Source organism: Mus caroli, chromosome 16 (assembly GCF_900094665.2).
Source record: "Mus caroli chromosome 16, CAROLI_EIJ_v1.1, whole genome shotgun sequence".
Lineage (NCBI taxonomy): Eukaryota > Metazoa > Chordata > Mammalia > Rodentia > Muridae > Mus > Mus caroli.
Window position 1 is genome coordinate 33534410 of NC_034585.1, and position 18079 is coordinate 33552488.

At 45.0% G+C, this 18079-nt stretch overlaps 1 protein-coding gene across 3 annotated transcripts in view; it reads right to left on the minus strand.

The window, feature by feature from the left end:
* Window positions 1-251: 251 nt before the first annotated feature.
* Window positions 252-18079, minus strand: part of Casr (calcium sensing receptor) — a 72802-nt gene continuing 54974 nt past the window's right edge. For 2 of the 3 annotated variants that reach the window (XM_029470777.1, XM_029470776.1), the window contains exons 5-7: window positions 9882-10112; window positions 7402-7525; window positions 252-5620 (exon numbers count right to left, since the gene is read on the minus strand). In XM_029470777.1, the coding sequence (XP_029326637.1) occupies window positions 4113-5620; window positions 7402-7525; window positions 9882-10112 (1863 nt within the window). In that variant the 3' untranslated portion in view covers window positions 252-4112. The remainder of the gene's footprint in view (window positions 5621-7401; window positions 7526-9881; window positions 10113-18079) is intronic. The other variant, XM_021185270.1, reaches the window with a different exon arrangement.

Genomic DNA, 18079 nt, shown 5'->3' on the forward strand with positions numbered 1-18079 from the left:
AGTTTGTACGCAGAGCTGGAGAGGAGAACACTGGCTAAGACCTGTTCCTGGGGAAGAGTGAGCTAGCTGGAAGGAAGGGTGGTCACGGTGAGAGCAGGAAGGGAGGTGTGAGAAGGTCTGATGTCTTGAAGCAGAAACGTTCAAGAAAAGTCGTAACCTTTGGCTTGAAAGCCTAACTCAGGGGCAGAATGCCTGCTTTTCGTGAAAAAGGCCCTGAGTTTATTTCCTGTCACAGAAAAACAGTTGATTCCTATAGTTGCTAAAGCAAAGGACCACAAACTCAGTGGCTTAAAACAACACAAATTTATTATTATCTTACAGCTCCAGAGGTCAGAAGCCCTCCAAAGGTCTCACTGGGCTGAAACCAAGGTACTCTAGTTCTGCATTCCTTCCTGGAGACTCCCAGGGGAAAAAAATCAGTGTCCTTAGTTTGTCCAGCTTCTAGAAACAGTCTGCATCCCTTTGCCTCTCCTGCGCTTCCACACACAAAGCGATGGAGGAGGGATGCTGTCCGGAATCTTCCTGACACTGATGGTTCTGCGGTTTCTTACTTTGTGGCGAATCGGAAGGAATCTTAATTGAATGAGCATCTTAGACCAGTGTTACTTTGACACAATCACAGGCTCTGGGTGTCATACATAACTCTCAGCATCTTTGGCTGAACGTTATTCTGTCTAGGCGCCCAGGTCCACACAGGTTTGTCAGCATTTTACCCCGTTTCTCACTCACGTGTGCGCTGTATACCCGCTAAAGTACAGGAAGTCTCTGCATTGGCATGGTTGGGCAGCAGCAATAAGGGGTAACCTCTGTGAGAGCTCAGAGGGATTCCTGGTCCGTGGGATGGACCTGGAGGGAGCTGAAAGCACTTGCAGGCCTAGGAAGGGCCAGTTGTCTGAGACAGTGATCCATCCATGAACACCACCATAGATGCTGCTGTGGGAACTGGATGGAGAGATGTTGTTTCTGTGGTTTAGATATAATTTCTGAAGGGGGAGGGGTTCCACACGTTAGGAACTTGGCCCCAGTGTGGTCGCACTGAGAGTTGTAGCCTTGTGGAAGGACTTTCGGTCAATAGGTCATCTTCTTTTTGAGGAATTGAAGTGTTCTTATGGGGACTGTGGAGTCTTAAGACTAAGTTGTTATAAGAGTAAAGCTGACTCCTGAATCACCCTCTCACTTCCTATCCTGAGGTGAAATTGTCCCTACCAGTGTTTTCCTGTCATTGTGGTGACCAGTGGGTAATTGTATAGTCTTGGCCCTTGAGTGGGCATAAGTATGAGTTCAATAAACCTCTTTTCTCTATACAGTTAGCCTGCTTGATTATTCTGTTACAGTAACAAAAAGTGAACTGCCACAAATACATTACAGGAAGCCAGCTTGGAGACACAGTTACTGAGAGCCAGACAAGATGGCTTCAGGAACGCTAAGAGGACATGCCCCTGATTGAAGACCCTCACCTCCTTTATGCTACAACTCACCTGGAAAGAGGAAGAAAAAAAAAACCCAACAACTTCTGAACTGAACTTAAAAATATAATGTGAATCAGAAAACTCTGGATTTCCAGGGAAAACCCCTAATTTGACTTAACTATAGCTTTGGTTGCTGGCCAAATAGGAATTTGAGATAAATGTTAGGTTGCTATAGAGACATAATGAGAATTCCTATCTACCTTTCTGATGAGGATGTTCAAAGACATTACTTGATGTGTAAGCCCCCGGCAAAATGAACACTTTGTGCAATGCTTTTCCTGATGATTCTCAGTTTTCTTTCTTTTTTAAAAAAAAAAAATCATGGAACGAGGAGATTATTTGCAGAAGGCATGCATTGAAATCAGACTAGTAAGGATGAATGTGTGACATTTTACTGAAGTTGTTTGCACAGTTTTGTGACAGGTTTTTGAAGTCATTAAACTTTTGGCTGCAGTTGTGTTATTTATTTATTTATTTATTTATTTATTTGCCAAGTGAAATTTTAGAAGTAAATCTTTACTCAGCATGCTGCCTTGCTCAGAGGCTGACAACAGAAGGCAGCAGGCTCTGACAGGCTGCGCCCTTTCTGGTTGGTGTGTTGGTGGCTCATGGGGACAGTTTTGTGTTCTGGGACAGGATTGTGCTCTCTACTGCACACTCATTGTCTTTATGGTCATAATGCCAACCCATTACTTTAAAAATCCTCAGAAGGAAGTGGCCAGAGGAAGACTCGCCATGGACTGTAAATCTTGACCACTGATGAATTTACGTTCTATGGCTTGGTCTTGGCACAGTGTGGCTTGGCTTGGTGAAACCTGCCCTGATAAATTATTAACCAGCGATGGTGCTCGAGTTGGTACTGTTGCCACAGAAGCCAAACACTGGGTTTGCTGGGGGTAGCATTTGGCTTCTGCTGACACCTTGACCTGGGACTTACTCTGAAGAAAGTTATTGTAATCAGTGGATTAGACATTAAAATCTGGATTCTTAGTAAGCCTTTTTGCTTTATCTTCTGTAGTCAGCTTTCTCTCACTGTAATCAAATACTTCAGATAACTGGAGAGAGAAAAGGTTTATCTTGATGCTTTGTTTATGCAGGTTCTGGTCCATGCTCTTTAGTGGGATGCTGGATGGCAATGGTGTGTCAGCCTGTGTCAGAGAAAACTGTTCATCGTATGGCCAGGAAAGAGAAGAAAAAGGGAATGGGGCCAGAGTCCCATAACCCCCTTCAAAGGCACACCTCCCATGACTGAATGATGTCCTACTAAGTCCCACCTCCTGAAGGCACCATGACCTTCAAAGAGGGGCACCCCAGGGACAGATCTGTTAACATAAGGACCTTTAGTGTCATAGTCCAAGCTATGGCATAGTCTGAGCAAGTGGAAACTAGTAGTTACTATATCGCTAATCGTATTTACCAACCCTAAATGTGTATGATGTGTTAGACACTGTGCTAAGGTGTGATGTACACATGCTTAACTCATCCGAAAAGAACTGTAATTCCCTACTATACACTCAAAGAAGCTGGGGCTTAAAGAGGCTGTGGTTTCTACCTTATAACCACCCATCTTGTCAGTGACCAAGCCAGAGCCTGAACCTTGGTCTCTGTCGTCCAGAGTCTGAGTTCCTAGCAGTGGGCACGTTAATTTCATTGCTGAGGGAACAGTGGCACTCACTGGGAACCACACTTTCTTCTGGGAGCTTATTCTCCATAGAGCCAGGGTCAGGATTTGGCTTCATAAAACCTTTAGCTCAGGGATGGGGCTTGGGGCGTGATTAGAGCCATGGGGTCTATGTAGGGACTGCATGGGCTCTGCTCACCAGGATGAGGGTACAGGATGGGAAAGGAAAACAGAACTCAATAATACTGCCTTATAGAATCTAGACTGCGACATTTTTCAGTTTATAATCGCCCATGGACTATTACAACAGAAGCAGTTTCTTAAGGATTACGCTATGTACATCAATATTAGTTACAGAGACAGCTCGTTGGGTTGAGTCAGTCCTTTCCTGGTGCTTAGAGGTGATGCTTATGATCCTGAGATCTAAATGTGGCATTGCCTTCAGGTGCTGGACACACCCATGCATGATGTCACAGGAAGGATGCAGATGGAACAGATGTCACACAATAGCAGCAACAGGGAGGCCACACTTCTTAAGGTCTTTATAAATAGGAGAGGACATGTCTGCCTGATGTCTTGCAAATGTATAGTTCTGTCCACTGTCAATGTGATAGACAGTCCCGGTGACTATCTGGCTTTTAGACTCAACTTTAATGGTGGCAGATCTGATGTCCCATCCATCTGTATCTGGACTGTGCCTCGGGGTAGGGATTTCTGGATATAAGCATTTTTAGAGGGAAGCAGGTGGGTAGCTTATAGCCTTGCTTTCATCTGAGCTGGTGGTGGATGGAGCAGAGGAAAAAATTTCAGCAAATCCAGGTATGATACTGAGCTCTGGAAAACAATACCCAAAACATGGCTCTTCTAACTTGTAAAGAGCCCACCAGTCAGTTCACTGTCATTCAAAGCAGTGCAACTGAGTACAGGCTTTGATGCACCTACTATCCCTGGCTTCCTGGGAAGACCCATCCTTTTTCCTGGGACTCTAAGAAAAACTCTCAACTGGATAACCTTTCCCTCCATTAGGAGTGCAGTATGTTTTCCGTCACAGAGCTACCTCCACCGCTAATGACGAAGCTCCGAGAGGTGGACATGACCAGCGCTGAGGACATTTCATCTGAGCTTTCTATTTCAGGCTGGTGGTCCCCCACCATTGGACCTTGCAAGCCCGTCTCCTGAATGGTCATTTCTGAGTCCGCCTCCGCACACTGTAGGGGAAGCAGGGCCTGGTGTCTGTTCAAGGTGTCATTGCTCTTCTGGGCCTCCAGGGAGTTCTGGCGCATGGAGTTCCTGTGGGCCATAGCATTCTTCTGAGGCTCATCAAAGCTCAGAGAGAAGGTGACCGTGCCGCTGCCGAAGATGACCTTCTGTTTGCATCTCGGCGGCTGTGGCTGCTGCTGTGGCTGTGGCTGGAGAGTCAGGGGCTGCTGCTGCTGTTCTTGCTGGGTCAGGGCCAGCGGTTGCTGTTGCTTCTGCCTTTCTGGCTGCGGGAACCGGTCTTCACTGTTGCTTTTGCTGCTGATGGAGGAGGAGGGAATCGACCCAGTGGAGCCCCCGAGGCTGCTGGACCGCTTCCGGGAGATGTTGGGGCGGCGTAGAGTGGCGCGGGCTGCCACTTTGAAAGCATGAGCCGCAGTGCTGGAGCGCACCTCCTCGATGGTGTTCCGTGAAGGCTTGAAGAGGATGATGTAGACCTTGTTGAAGAAGATGCAGGCTAGCAAGCCAAAGCTGGCTGCCAGGATGGCGATCACCTCCACGGCAGAGACAAACTTGCCGTAGGTGCTGGCGTAGGCTGGAATGAAGGAGATCCAGACGATGAAGAAGATGAGCATGCTGAAGGTAATGAACTTGGCTTCGTTGAAGTTCTCTGGCAGCTTCCGGGACTTGAAGGCAAAGAAGAAGCAGATGGCAGCCAGCAGGCAGGTGTAGCCGATCAGGGAGCCGAGCGCCATTAGTGAGCCCTCATGGCACGTGATGAAGATGATTTCGTCTTCCAGCTCGTGGTTGCGGAAGCTGGAGGGGGGCGCCGTGTAGAGCCAGATGATGCAGATGACAATCTGCATGAAGGTGCAGAGGAAAACCAGCAGAAACTGCAGGTTGAGTCCCCACCACTTCCGGTGGAAGCTGGTGGGTATTTTGGCCTCAAATACCAGGAGGACTCGATTGGTCTTCACCAAGATGCACGAGATACAAAGCACGAAGCTGATGCCGAAGGCGGGCTGTCGCAGGCGGCAGGTCCAGTCCTGGGGCTCCCCAATGAAGAACAGGGAGCTGGAGAAGCAGCAGAGGAGGGAGAAGAGCAGGAGGTAGGACAGCTCTCGGTTGGTGGCCTTGACGATGGGCGTGTTTCGGAACTTGATGAAGACGCCCAGCACAAAGGCGGTCAGGAAAATGCCCAGCACAGCAAAGAGAGTGAGAGCGATTCCAAAGGGCTCAGTCCACGCCAGGAACTCAATCTCCTTGGCAATGCAGGAAGTGTGGTTCTCATTGGACCAGAAGTCATCCGGGCACTTGTCACAGGCACTCGCATCTGAAAATGACCAGTGCAGACTCAGTTACCATGTGGCACAGTCAATGTAAGTGTGCATGTGGAGGGGAGATGTGCTCACTTCGTATTTTACTTATCGATAGTATTATTGCTATGTTTTACATCTATCAAGAATAAACTGTTCCCTTTCCCAACAATTGTGGAATAGTCCATTTCTTTTACCACGGTCTGCAACCATTTGTAACAGATAGTACCTTGCACCCAGAGGTCAAACAAGGCCCTACACTCTGTTTTAAGTTCTGTCTGACTTATACAAAACAAATAAATGAATAAATAAATAAAAATAAAAACCGAATTAAGTTGTTCATGTTTGAGGTTTTCAGGATGGAGTTGTGGGATGCAAACGGATAGTAACATGGCTGTAATAGTGAGTTTTATTAACACTGCTACTATCTCTCACACCGCCTGGCTTATTTTGGATATGTGATAGGCTTTGTTACCATGCCAGAAAAGATGTCCTTTTAGATGAAGGCATAGTGTTCCTTGCATGTGGCCAGTCATATCTATGTTCTGAACTTGCCAATGAGAGAGATCACATATTTATCTAGATCAGTGGCTCTCCACCTTCCTAATGCTGCAACCCTTTAATACAGTTCCTCATGTTGTGGTGACCCTCAGCCATAAAATTATTTTGTTGCTACTCCATAACTGTAATTTTGCTACTGTTATGAATCATAATGTCAGTATCTGTTACACAGGATATCTGACATGCCACCCCAAAGGGGTCACAACCCACAGGTTGAGAACCATTGCTCTAGGTGATGAATATTTACTAAGTTGTTCTGGCCTGCCAGGCAGTAGGCAGTTTGGAGCATGAATGTTTTCAGTTAGAGATTGAGATGGGATCCTGGCCATGCTATTTGCTAGCTGCTTAACTTTGGTCATGGTTAGTTCTCCAAGCCCCAGTTTCCTCACTCCTAAGATGGAGGGAAGGATGAGGCCATCATTGTGGTCAGGCTGAAAGAGAAGGAATTATAGCCAATATGTATCTAGTACTTCTACTGTGCAAAGGTCAAAGATATATATATATATATATATATCAAAGATATGTATATATATATATATCAAAGATATATATATATATATATATATCTTTGACCTTTGCACAGTATATATATATATATATATATATATATATATATATATATNTATATATATATATATATATATATATATATATATATATATATATGTATCTTAATATTAATTTGTTTAACTCTCACAGCCCCATAAGGGGTCTAATTGTGATTCTCTTTCAGAAGAAGTTGAGCCTGGGCTGGAGAGATGACTCAGTGGTAAAGAGCATTTGTTGCTCTTGCAGAGAACTCGTGTTTGAGTCCAGCACTTGACATGGCAGCTCAGAGCCATCTTTAACTCCAGTTCTAGGAGACCTAATATTCTCTTCTGACACCTGTAGCCGCCAGGCATGCATGTGGTGCACATAGACCCAGAGGCAATCTGCCACAGCCTTGACTCTGAAGCTGGAGCAGATGGCACTATGTCCACTTAGGGCCACGGAGCCTTAAGAAAAGGAACACACTATTGGATGGCAGGATTGGAGGTGGAGAGACACCTGGGATATTAAAACAATACCCATGAGGCCTTTCTCTTCACCTCCTGCCCAGCGGATGCAATGCTTAAGAGTGCTTTCCTAGAAGGCCAGTGGCTCTAAGCACCAGCTCTGTCCAGCTTTCCCATGGGCTTTGCTGACCCCCAAGGCAGCCCAAGTCCTGCCCAGGGTGTGTGAGGGGCTGATCCCTTACCTGTCTCACCACTGTACTCGCCGTCAGGACACTCCACACACTCAAAACAGCAGGTGGGCTCTCCCTCAATGATGCCCTTCCTGGTCCCTGCCTGACAGTCCCGGCTGCAGTTGGAGAAGGGCACCTGGTGGCAGAGAACATAAAAGATGGAGGTTTGGAACTGGGGTGTCAAGGGTCAGTCTTACAACTCCTTTGACATGGACCAAGTGAGGAGTTTGGGTATAAGGACTGGTGTGGCCAACTCTGGGCCATTCCAGATAGAGATAGAGCCGGGCTCCTTGATCCTGTTTCTTGTAAAAGCAAAAGGTGGTAAGGCCAAGTGTGGACATACTTGATGGTTTGTTTCAAATTCACATGCAAAGTCCTAGATTTCACTTGATCTCAGTAGCAACTTCAGGAGATGTGTAAAGAAACTATTAATATATAACTCAGAATTAAACATACATGGTATTTTTGTAGTTGCTTCTACAATTTTTTCAGAAGTGACTTTGACTCCAAGATTTGTTGGATGCCTATTGTATGCTAGCTTTTAGATCATGTTTCGATTAAAAAAAATGAAATTTAATTTATAATTCTGTCAACTAGTCAGGGACATAGATGACTGTTTTATAAGGATTATTTCTGTTACACATTTACTAATGTTTAAGCCTGCTATGCCCATAGCCTAATAGAGGACATTAGGACTACAGAGAACTGTACAGGAAATAGCTTCCAAGGAGAAGGGGAGATGGGTCACGCCCCAATGACAGGTAATGAGGACACATGATAAGCTGATAACACAATAGCGGCTCCAGTCATTTGAAAAGCAGACAACAATGTAATTAGTGGGCATAAGAGTTTAACCTGTGGAATCCCAACACCTCCATTCTGAGAAGATCATGACACAGGCTGTAAATGAGGTGAGGACTTGCCCCTTGTGGATGAGATTCACTGTCCCAGGAGACCTCCCCATGGTGAAGCCATCCCACCGACCAGGAAACAGCAAAATAATAGCAATTTGGCAATAAGAACAAGCTGACTCTTCCTTGGTCATATCATGAAAAGTAGTTCACAATGCTCAGCAGAAAGGCACTACAAAGAGCAAGGTAGTGGATCTCAGAATCCCGGGATGTTGTAGAGGATGCCTGGTCCTGAGGCTGCTTCTGAAGAGGGGCTAGGGCTCCGCATCTTGCTCTATTCTAGCAGCCTCATTATGCTTTTGTTGCTGTGAGAAACACCAGGACCAAAAACAACCTGGGGAGGAAATGGTTTCCTTCCTTTAGGCTGCAGTTCATCATCAGGGAAAGCCAGGACAGGAACTTGAGGTAGGAACTGAAGCAGAGGCCATAGAGGGGTGCTGCTCATTGGCTTGCCCCACCCTGGCTTGCTCAGCTTGCTTTTTATGCCACTCAAGTCTACCTTCCCAAAGGTGGCAACAGCCACATTGGGCTGGGCATTCTCTCATTAATCACTAAATCAAGAAAATGCATCATAGACTTAAACACAAGTGAATCTGATGGGGCATTTCCTTTTCCCAATTAAGGTTTCCTTTTTTCCAGATGATACTAGCTGTGTCAACTTGACAAAAAAAAATCTAAGCAGTACATTAATATACAGCCATCCAGAATGCTCAGCATATCCTTTGTCAGGCTTTCACATATGGACAGGACATCTTGGCTAGAGTCACAAGCATCTTCCTCTTGGTTAGGGGGGCTTCCAAAGTAGAATGAATGACCCTTTTGATTTTTGTATGGGTCAGCTTGGAGCTATTTGAATATCCTTCTTCTAAAGCACCCATGTCTATTTTGGACTCACATCCCTACATGGCTAATGGAGATTGGGGTGGATGGTAAATGCTATCAAAGATTATCTCATGCATGCTGGGCATTTAGCATCCCTGAACCCCAAGTGTTGAAAGCCATTATTACTTCCAGGTCATTGTGACAACCTAAAAAGCTACCCTTTCCATCTCAAACTTGAATCCCCTATGCAAGGTTGGTAGGATGTCTCTTTCAGTGCCATTTGACAGCCACTGACCTGAGAAATATTTGCTTAAACATTTTGTTCTGGTTGGGGGAAGTAATGCCTGGGAAACTTTATGACTAGTGGTCAGTCATGAAGCTCAGACTCCTGGGCTTCCTCTCATCACTAAAACACTCTTATAGTTCATGGCAACTCTGGATAGCCAGAGCTGGGGAACTTAGGAAAAGACATTATCCATGGGGCTGGAGAGATGGCTCAGTGGTTAAGAGCACTGGCTGCTCTTCCAGAGGTCCTGAGTTCAATTCTCAGCAACCACATGGTGACTCACAACCATCTATAATGGAATTTAATGCCCTCTTCTGGTATGCATGAAGAGAGCAACAGTATACTCACATACACAAAATAAATAAATAAATTTTTAAAAGATATTATCCTAGGGGGCCTGCGATAAATCCCAACACCCTCCTAAGCCAACAGTTCCCTGTCTGTAGTGCTGACATGGTGTGTTTTACTCATACCTCTCTGGAGAACCCACTCCACAAGATCTTCCCCTCATTGATGAAGAGTCTTTCTCCCTTCTTGGCATACACATTGTAGTATCCAACTTCCTTGAACACAATGGAGCCGTCCTCTGGGGAGAGGTGCCAGTTGATGATGGAGTAGTTCCCCACCAGGTCACCACACTCATCGAAGGTCACCTGCTCCCCCATGTTGTTGGTGAAATTTAGGTGCCGTAGGTGTTTCAGGACCTAAAGAGGACAGAGATGAATGAATAAGAGCTGTGGATAGCTACTTGTGGCTATGTTGGTTGTGTGCTGTGAATATCTCATTCCATCAAGGAAAGAAACATGAAACTGAAGAAGTGGTCTTCCTCTACTTTTCTTTACTGTGCCTGTGGTAGCTCTGGTAAGCCATGCTTTATTGATTACCCACAATGTAAGTGGTGTAGGAAACACTTTTTTGAAGATAGGGAGGAGAAAAGACTACATCTTCCCTGATCACATCAAATGAAAGCCTCTTTAGGTTCATCATGACTTTGTCAAACCTTGACCAGCAGGGCCAGGCCCTTCCTGGTATCTCCTGAGTTGGATGTTGGGAAAGGAGAGGAGGGAAGACTGGGAGTTCTTCATCCTTGCACCTTCTTTCCCTATGGCTTTGAGTCTCTAGAGATGTCTTGCTGCCAAAATTCAGTGTGGAGTAGAAGGAACAGAGATACTGTGGGTGGAGCCCTGGGCACCACTGTTGACCGTCAGGACATATCCTTGAATTTATTCAAGATCTTAGGGGTCAACAGAGGCCTTGCACAGACAAAAAAAGCAAGTAATTGCCGTAGTAATTACTATTACATATGAGTCATCTAAAGTTTTAAATATTGTTTTACTGCCTTTGAGGCACGGTCCATAGTGTTTCATGTTATTTAGTCACAAAAATAACATGAACGCCCGTTCCACTGCCCCTGTTTGTTTGTTTGAGACTGGGTCTTATTCACTGTGTAGCTCTGGAACTCACTTTGTAGATTGTGCTGGTCTTGAACTTAAGAGATACGACCACCTCTGCCTCCTGAGGGCAGGGATTAAAGGCATGTGCCACCGTGCCTGGCTCCACTCCCCATTTTATTAATTGTGGTACAGAAAATTGAAGCACTTTGTCCTGAATCACAAGCCTATGCTTGTAAACACCACAGTCTGATGCAGCTCCTGTTCTATGCTATGGAGGCACCAAGTGAGCAGACAGGCCCAGTCAGGAATATGACGCACTCATTCCCACAGTACCTCAGGAACCCCTGTCCCTTGCAGGTCCCACTTTCCTGCCTGAGGTGTGGTGAGGCCTGGTTGGGTTGGCTAAAGTATCTCAGCTTGAGCACTGAGTCCTCTGGTCCGTGTATTAGAGAACATCTAGAGGCAACATCCACTTTCATAGATTTTTTTTCTTTTGTTTTGGTGGGAGGAGTCATATGGTTTTGCCACATAGCCCAGACTGGCTTTGAAATCACAGTCTCCCTGCCTCTGTCTTCTGAGTGCTGGGGTTACAGGCACGCAATACCATGCCCAGCCTATCATTATTTTAAAAGTACTTAAAAATCCAGCATCTAATTAGATATCGGGAAAAATTTTAGTGTAAGTTCATATGGCCATGGGCTTCCTCGGCCATGCTGAGGCCCAGACCAATACCAGTTCTTCACAGATATCTGATGTGTGTCACAAACTATGTCAAGCCTTGCTGGCCTGGCCAGGGCCCCAGGAGAACCTCACAGAGCTGATGCTGCTCCTTAACATATTCTTGCATTGATTGAATTTTAAAATTTGCATCTGTTGTAAGGACAGAGACCAGGAATGGCCTGCATTTACTCATAAGAACTCAGAGACGTTTGGAGGCAGAAGTCCACGGTGGAAACCTGCTCACCTTCAGGCATGTTCCTGGCTGCTTCGCCAGGCCTGCTTTTTAATGGTCCTCTCTCTGTGTGTGTGTGTGTGTGTGTGTCCTTACTGCTCCTATGGATGTCTTGGCTTTTGTTCCAGGACCTTGAGCAACAGGAACCTGTTTCTTTCACACCAGCCAGTTCTACAACCAGACAGAACCATCCTCAAACCTAGTGGGGAATGAATCCCACCAAGGTGTTGTACCTCTCATTTTCTTCTGAGACTTCCCTAGTGGACGTCAGTCTTTGTCTTCATCATCTTTGTCTTTATTTTTACTTATTTCTTCAATCAGTCTTAACTAGAAAGGAGCCACATGTGCCCCCTTTAAAGAGTGCACCTGCCTTTCCTACTTTCCTTTACAAAAGGCATCTCTGTGTGCTCACCTTCATCGTTCCCTCTGGAGCACACAGCTCCCAGCTCTTTAACAGTCTCCGCCTGCAGCTCTCAGAGCTTCCCTCTTCTGACTCTGAGACCTCTGTGTTATGGCCATAGCTCCTCCCACTTCTGGCTGAATACACTTGGCTCCTCCCACTTCTGGCTAAGTCTAGTTGGTTCCTCCCACTTCTGGCTGAGGCTACCTAGCTCCTCCCACTTCTGGCTGAGGACACTTGGCTCCTCCTACTTCTGGCTGAGGCTACCTAGCTCCTCCCACTTCTGGCTGAAGACCTTCCATGGCTCAGATGAACATTCTTCAAACTTCTCTAGGAAGCTTCCAGAAGCCCCTTTCCTTAATCTCCTATGCATGTGATCACTTTATCATGGAAGATGCTATGGTTGCTACTGCCTTTTCCACTTGCCATACCAGCTCTGGCTTTGCCATTAAAGGAGATTAGAAAGTGTCTATGAATATAGCTCTACTGATGTCTCACAACCCTGTGGATTCCTTTAATACTCAATGAAACTGAACATAGAAGGCTAAGTACCTTGCAGAAGTCAGTTGATAAAGGTTAGGGCTGGGATATAAACATGCCTTTCTGCTGCTCCACGCTGCCCCCAATAGAACTGGTGCAGTGTCCAAGGTGAAGGGGTCAATACAATTTCCTTATTAAATGAATTTTTAAAAACCCTTCATTCTTATTTGAAGAATCCTTTGTGTGTGTGTGTGTGTGTGTGTGTGTGTGTGAGTTGACTGGGTTGCTGATTACCTACAAACCTGATAAAGTGCTATTTGGATGAGACACCTAGTGTGCTTCAGAGGGGGCTAGCATGTGAGTCCAGTTAGCCTGGTGGGAAAGAGCCACACCTGCTTTCAGTGGACACCATGTAACCTTAGCAAGATCATAGAAAACAAATACAGACAGTAACATGGCCTCTCTCCCCAAGACTGAGGATACATTTGTCTTTTGTTGGATGTCAGTTCATGCTCTGGACCCTAGAGCTTCACCAACAGCTGTGTTCCCAGGATCTCAGGATTTTATCTTCCAGCTGAGAGTTGAACTTTTGACTTCTCTAGTTATAAGGTCTTCCGACATCCTGTGTCCCTAGCCTGTAGACTAAGGACTTCTCATCTTCCATAAATACATGTATGAATATCCATAGCCCATTGTCCTGTTTCTTTGAGAACTCTGAATAATATCATATGTAATAGGAAAACTAGAGCCATCAATTTCTTTCCTCTTGTTTAGGTTTTGTGGGTCTTAACACACTGTACTGGCTGGTTTTGTGTGTCAACTTGACACAAGCTGGATTTATCACAGAAAAAGGAGCCTCCCTTGAGGAAATGCCTCCATGAGATCCAACTGTAAGGCATTTTCTCAATTAGTGATCAAGGGGGAAGGGTCCATTGTGGGTGGTGCCATCTCTGGGCTGTTAGTCTTGGGTTCTACAAGAGAGCAAGCTGAGCAAGCCAGAGGGAGCAAGCCAGTAAGCAGCACCCCTTAATGGCCTCTGTATCCACTCCTTGCCTCAAAGTTCCTGCTCTGTGTGAATTCCCTTCCTGACTTCTTTTGGTGATGAACAGCAGTATGGAAGTGTAAGCTGAATAAACCCTTTCCTCCCCAACTTGCTTCTTGGTCATGATGTTTTGTGCGGGAAATCAAACAATGACTAAGACACACAGCAAGCAACAGATAGCGTCTCTTCTCTCTTAGGTCCACTACCCTCAACAGTGTCCAGGAGTAGGGACAAAGATGGGGATAAGAGCTGGAATGATATTATTTCATAACTAGCTGATTACCTTTCACATAGACAGATAACACAAACAAACGAACATCACTGGCTTCAGGTGGGTCATTGTTGGTTCTGGCTGGTGATTTCAACCATGTTCCTAACGTGGAAGAAGGATGCACCCCCAAATCATATCCTCAAAGTTTTCAAGCTTCCACTAAAGAACCTGCCATGCTGGATTTTTATACTAGGGGTTTGGTTGGATCTGACTGCAGCCTTCTGCACTGTGGCTTTCTCATTTGTCCTGCAATTGCCCCTGAAATCCTGTTCCACCCCCACATAGCTTTCTAAGTACACAGAACCTTTAGATTGCACCACGGAGTTTAAAACCCTGATCCTGCCGACACCGATGTAAGAAAAATGCCTGCCGAGCCTTAAATTAGTCTGAGATAATCAGGTACATTCTGCCGGAGATGAACCCACTATTCTCTTAACAATTTTTATTTTTGTTTTGAGCGTATTGATATTTTTCCTGCATCCATGTCTGCGCACCATGTGTAGGCCTGGTTCCTCCAGGAGGCCAGAAGAGGACATTTGATCCCTTGGAACTGGAGCCACAGACTAGTGAGAGCTACTATCTATGTGTTGGGGATCAAACCTAGGTCCTGTAGATCGGAGCAGCCAGAATTTTTTTGTGTGTGTGTGAATGTGGTATATAGGCATGTGTGAGTCATCTCTACACCCATCTGAGTCCCATCTCTCATTTTAAATAACCAATGAATTAAATGTATGTGTATGGATGCTTTGTCTGAATGCATGTCTGGGTACCATGTGCAGGGGCAGGAAGAGGACATTAAATTCCCCGGAACTGGAGTTAGGGACAGTTGTGAGCTATGTGGGTATTGGGAATTGAAACCCAGTTCTCTGGAAGAAAACTGGTGCTCTTAAACACTGAGCCATCCATCACTCCAGGCCCAAGCTCATCTCTTTAAGCATCCTTAGTCGCTCTTTTGGCATGCGGCCTTGTAAGTTTTATATTAGAGCACTTTATATCCTGCATAATACTTCACCTTTAAGAAAGAAGTGAAAATCATTTCACATTTAAGAGTCTTTACATTGATTGTTCCTGGCACACACAAAAACATTTTTTTTTGGCACTGGGATTTGAAGCCACAAACCTCATGACTGCTAGGTAAGTTCTCGCCCACTGAGCTACAGCTAGTGAGGGTGTGGGGAAAAGGGAACCTTTGTAGGCTCCTGGTGAGAATGTAAATTAGACTAGCCACTATGACTGCCAGTATGGAATTTCCCCCAGAGAGCTGCAAGAAGAACCTCCATATGACCCTGCCTGTGGATGCAATGGAGTTTTAATCAGCCACAGGTAAGAACGAAATTATGTCATTGGCTGAAAAATGGATATAAACAAAGATGATCTGATTAGGCAAAATCAGCTTGACAACTATCATGTCTTGATGTTTTTTTCTTATTTGTGAATCCTAGATTTTATACAGATACATAAATCTCATCTATAAAAGAGAAGTGAGACTGTCTGGGAAAGAATGGGGATCAGGAGAAGAGAGAAAGGGGAAGGTAAGGGAGGGCGAATGTGGTCAAAATTCATGCCCTATTTGAATAAAAATGTCTTTATGAAGCTCATCACTATGTGCAATGAATATGTCAATAAGAAGCAATTAACATAAAAAAGTATTTAGGTATTTCTCCCAGAGAAGGCACCCTTTTGTTTTTAGAATGCTAAAGATGATAATTCCACTGAAAAAGAAGATGTGCGGTTCTTCTTTAGGTTGTACATCAGCATAACATGTTGCTTCTTGTTTTCTCTGTCAAGTGGTGGGAGGAAAACAGAATGAGTAAATCAGGGGCTTGGGGGGATGGAGACATAGCAGGATCCCCGGTGCATTTGCAACCCTCTGAGAAGGACACACATATTTCAGAGAAAGGTAAATGAACGCAGGTTCTGAGAATTCCACTTTCTTTTGTGCGGTGATATTTCCATCTTGTGGTCTTTGAGGGTATTCCCACTACAGGACTCTAGAGCTAACATGTGTGCCTTGTAGGCACCAGTGGGAAGCCCCTATCTACATACATTCTAAAAGGCAGTAGAATTTAGCCAGAGTCAAGAAGCCAGGAATGGTCCATGCACAGGTAGGACTTTCCATTAACGAAAGAAGTTTATGGTTGGCAGCAAAAATGAGGAAGAAAAATTAACAGAATGGAAGTACGTGAGAGTCTGACTAGAAAAGATTTACACGAGAAACTGAATTCTGATAAAAAAAAAAGTTCATGGTGGATAGTGCTTAAGAAATAAAACAGGATCCTCCTTGGGTGTACCTCTCATGGGACATAGACGACTTGAGATGAGGAACAAAGATATGTCAACAGCTAATGAGAAACGAGATTTCTGCATCAAAAATTAATCCGGGATTTGAAGAATGGTGCTGGGCAAGTGGCTTAGAAGCAAAGAGTTGAGAGATGGCAGACACTGGGCTGCAAGCTAATTCTTGGATGAGACTGAATATAGGTGTCAGGTTCCTACCTATTTAGGCCCTCATGATGATGTCACTACTTGCTGGTACATCTCCTTATAGTGAGGGACACGGCCAAGATCTTAGAGAGTCTGGAGGCTTCTGGGGCTCAATGGAGACTGTAATGATCCCGGAAGACATGTCAGCTAAGTGCCCGTGCCTGCCATCCTCAGCACTCGGGAGCCACGTTCCAGTCCTCACCCACCCCTCCTCTGTAACCTTTTTGAACTTAAAGCTACTGTAGAAGCTGCAAACATCGACACCAGGGAATAAGGAACAGAAAGACGGAGATGGAATCACCTGTGGTGGGAACACTTCTGAGCTATGCAGCAAGACTAGCCACAAAATTTCCTTTCCCCCTTTCTGCACAGGTCAATTTGGCTTGGGTTTTCTACTATATTACTAATGAGCTTGAATCATAACTGTAGTCCCTCCCCTGACTCAAATTTAGCCCTGGTCATCTTACTTCCTAGTCTGGGAGAAGAGTTACTGGAAAGTCAAGTTTCCCACAGAAAACTTCTTTCCCTCCCACCTCACCCTGCTCCTGTAGCATTTTCAAGAGCCAAGGTCTTCCTTTCATGGGCTATAGGTGTGAGGAGATATTTATGACCCAGATATTGGTGTTTAATTCATCTTATTTAAAATGTTGCATTTGAAGCATAACTCCTGAGGTCTTCACTGTAGCTTAAGGCTTTTGGTAGAGGTTCAATGTGAAGAGGAAGCTCAGGGCAACCCACAAAGATTAGAAACTTCTGTTGGCAGTGCTGTCGGAGGGAGATTTTCTCATTCAAGGAGGGCTCCGTGAATCCTGACTTATTTTATGAGTCTAGACAGTTCTCCTTACAAGTGCTCGGGAGGTGTTACATTAACACACATACGTTACATGCTCTTTTTCGTAGTATCTTTCCCTGAAAGGTCTGTGGTGGGGGGGATCTGAATACAAAGTTGTTTTACTTCTATTTTTTGTCCACAGATTGATTATGAGTATATTAAGATACCCACACAACAAGGGCTGCCAAAATAGCTCAGCCATTAAAATGCTTGCATGAAGACCTGGGTTCAGTTCCCAGCACTTACGTAAAAGGCCAGACATGATGGTACATCTCTGTGATCATAGCATTGGAGGGAAGGAGGAAGAGACAGAGACAGGAAGCTCATTGACTGTCAATGAGCTGCAGGTTTAGGGAGAGAACTTGTTTCAAAAATTAGGTGGAGAGCTACTGAAGACACCCAAGAGTTGATCGCTGATGTCTGCATGCATGTACACACATGGCCACACCCATACATGAACGTACACCCCGCACACAAATTATTACTGGGATAGTCACATATTTGTTTATAGCTTGCAAGTTTGTGACTTGCTTTCGTATCTCATTTCATTTTTTAAAAGAGACTTGTGTGGACAGCCAGTTAGACATAAGTTCATGTTACAAGGAACTGGCTATCACTTAGAGTCTTGGCTTGCCTAAGATCACAGCTAGCCTTGAGATGCTGAAGCTGGGTCATTTGATTTGGAGTCAAGAGACACCTCATTCCATTCTTACGCAGTTTCTCTACTCCATTCTGGAGCTGAGAAAAACATACAAAAGGTATAAGACAGTGTATTAGTTAGGGTTTTACTGCTGTGAACAGACACTATGACCAAGG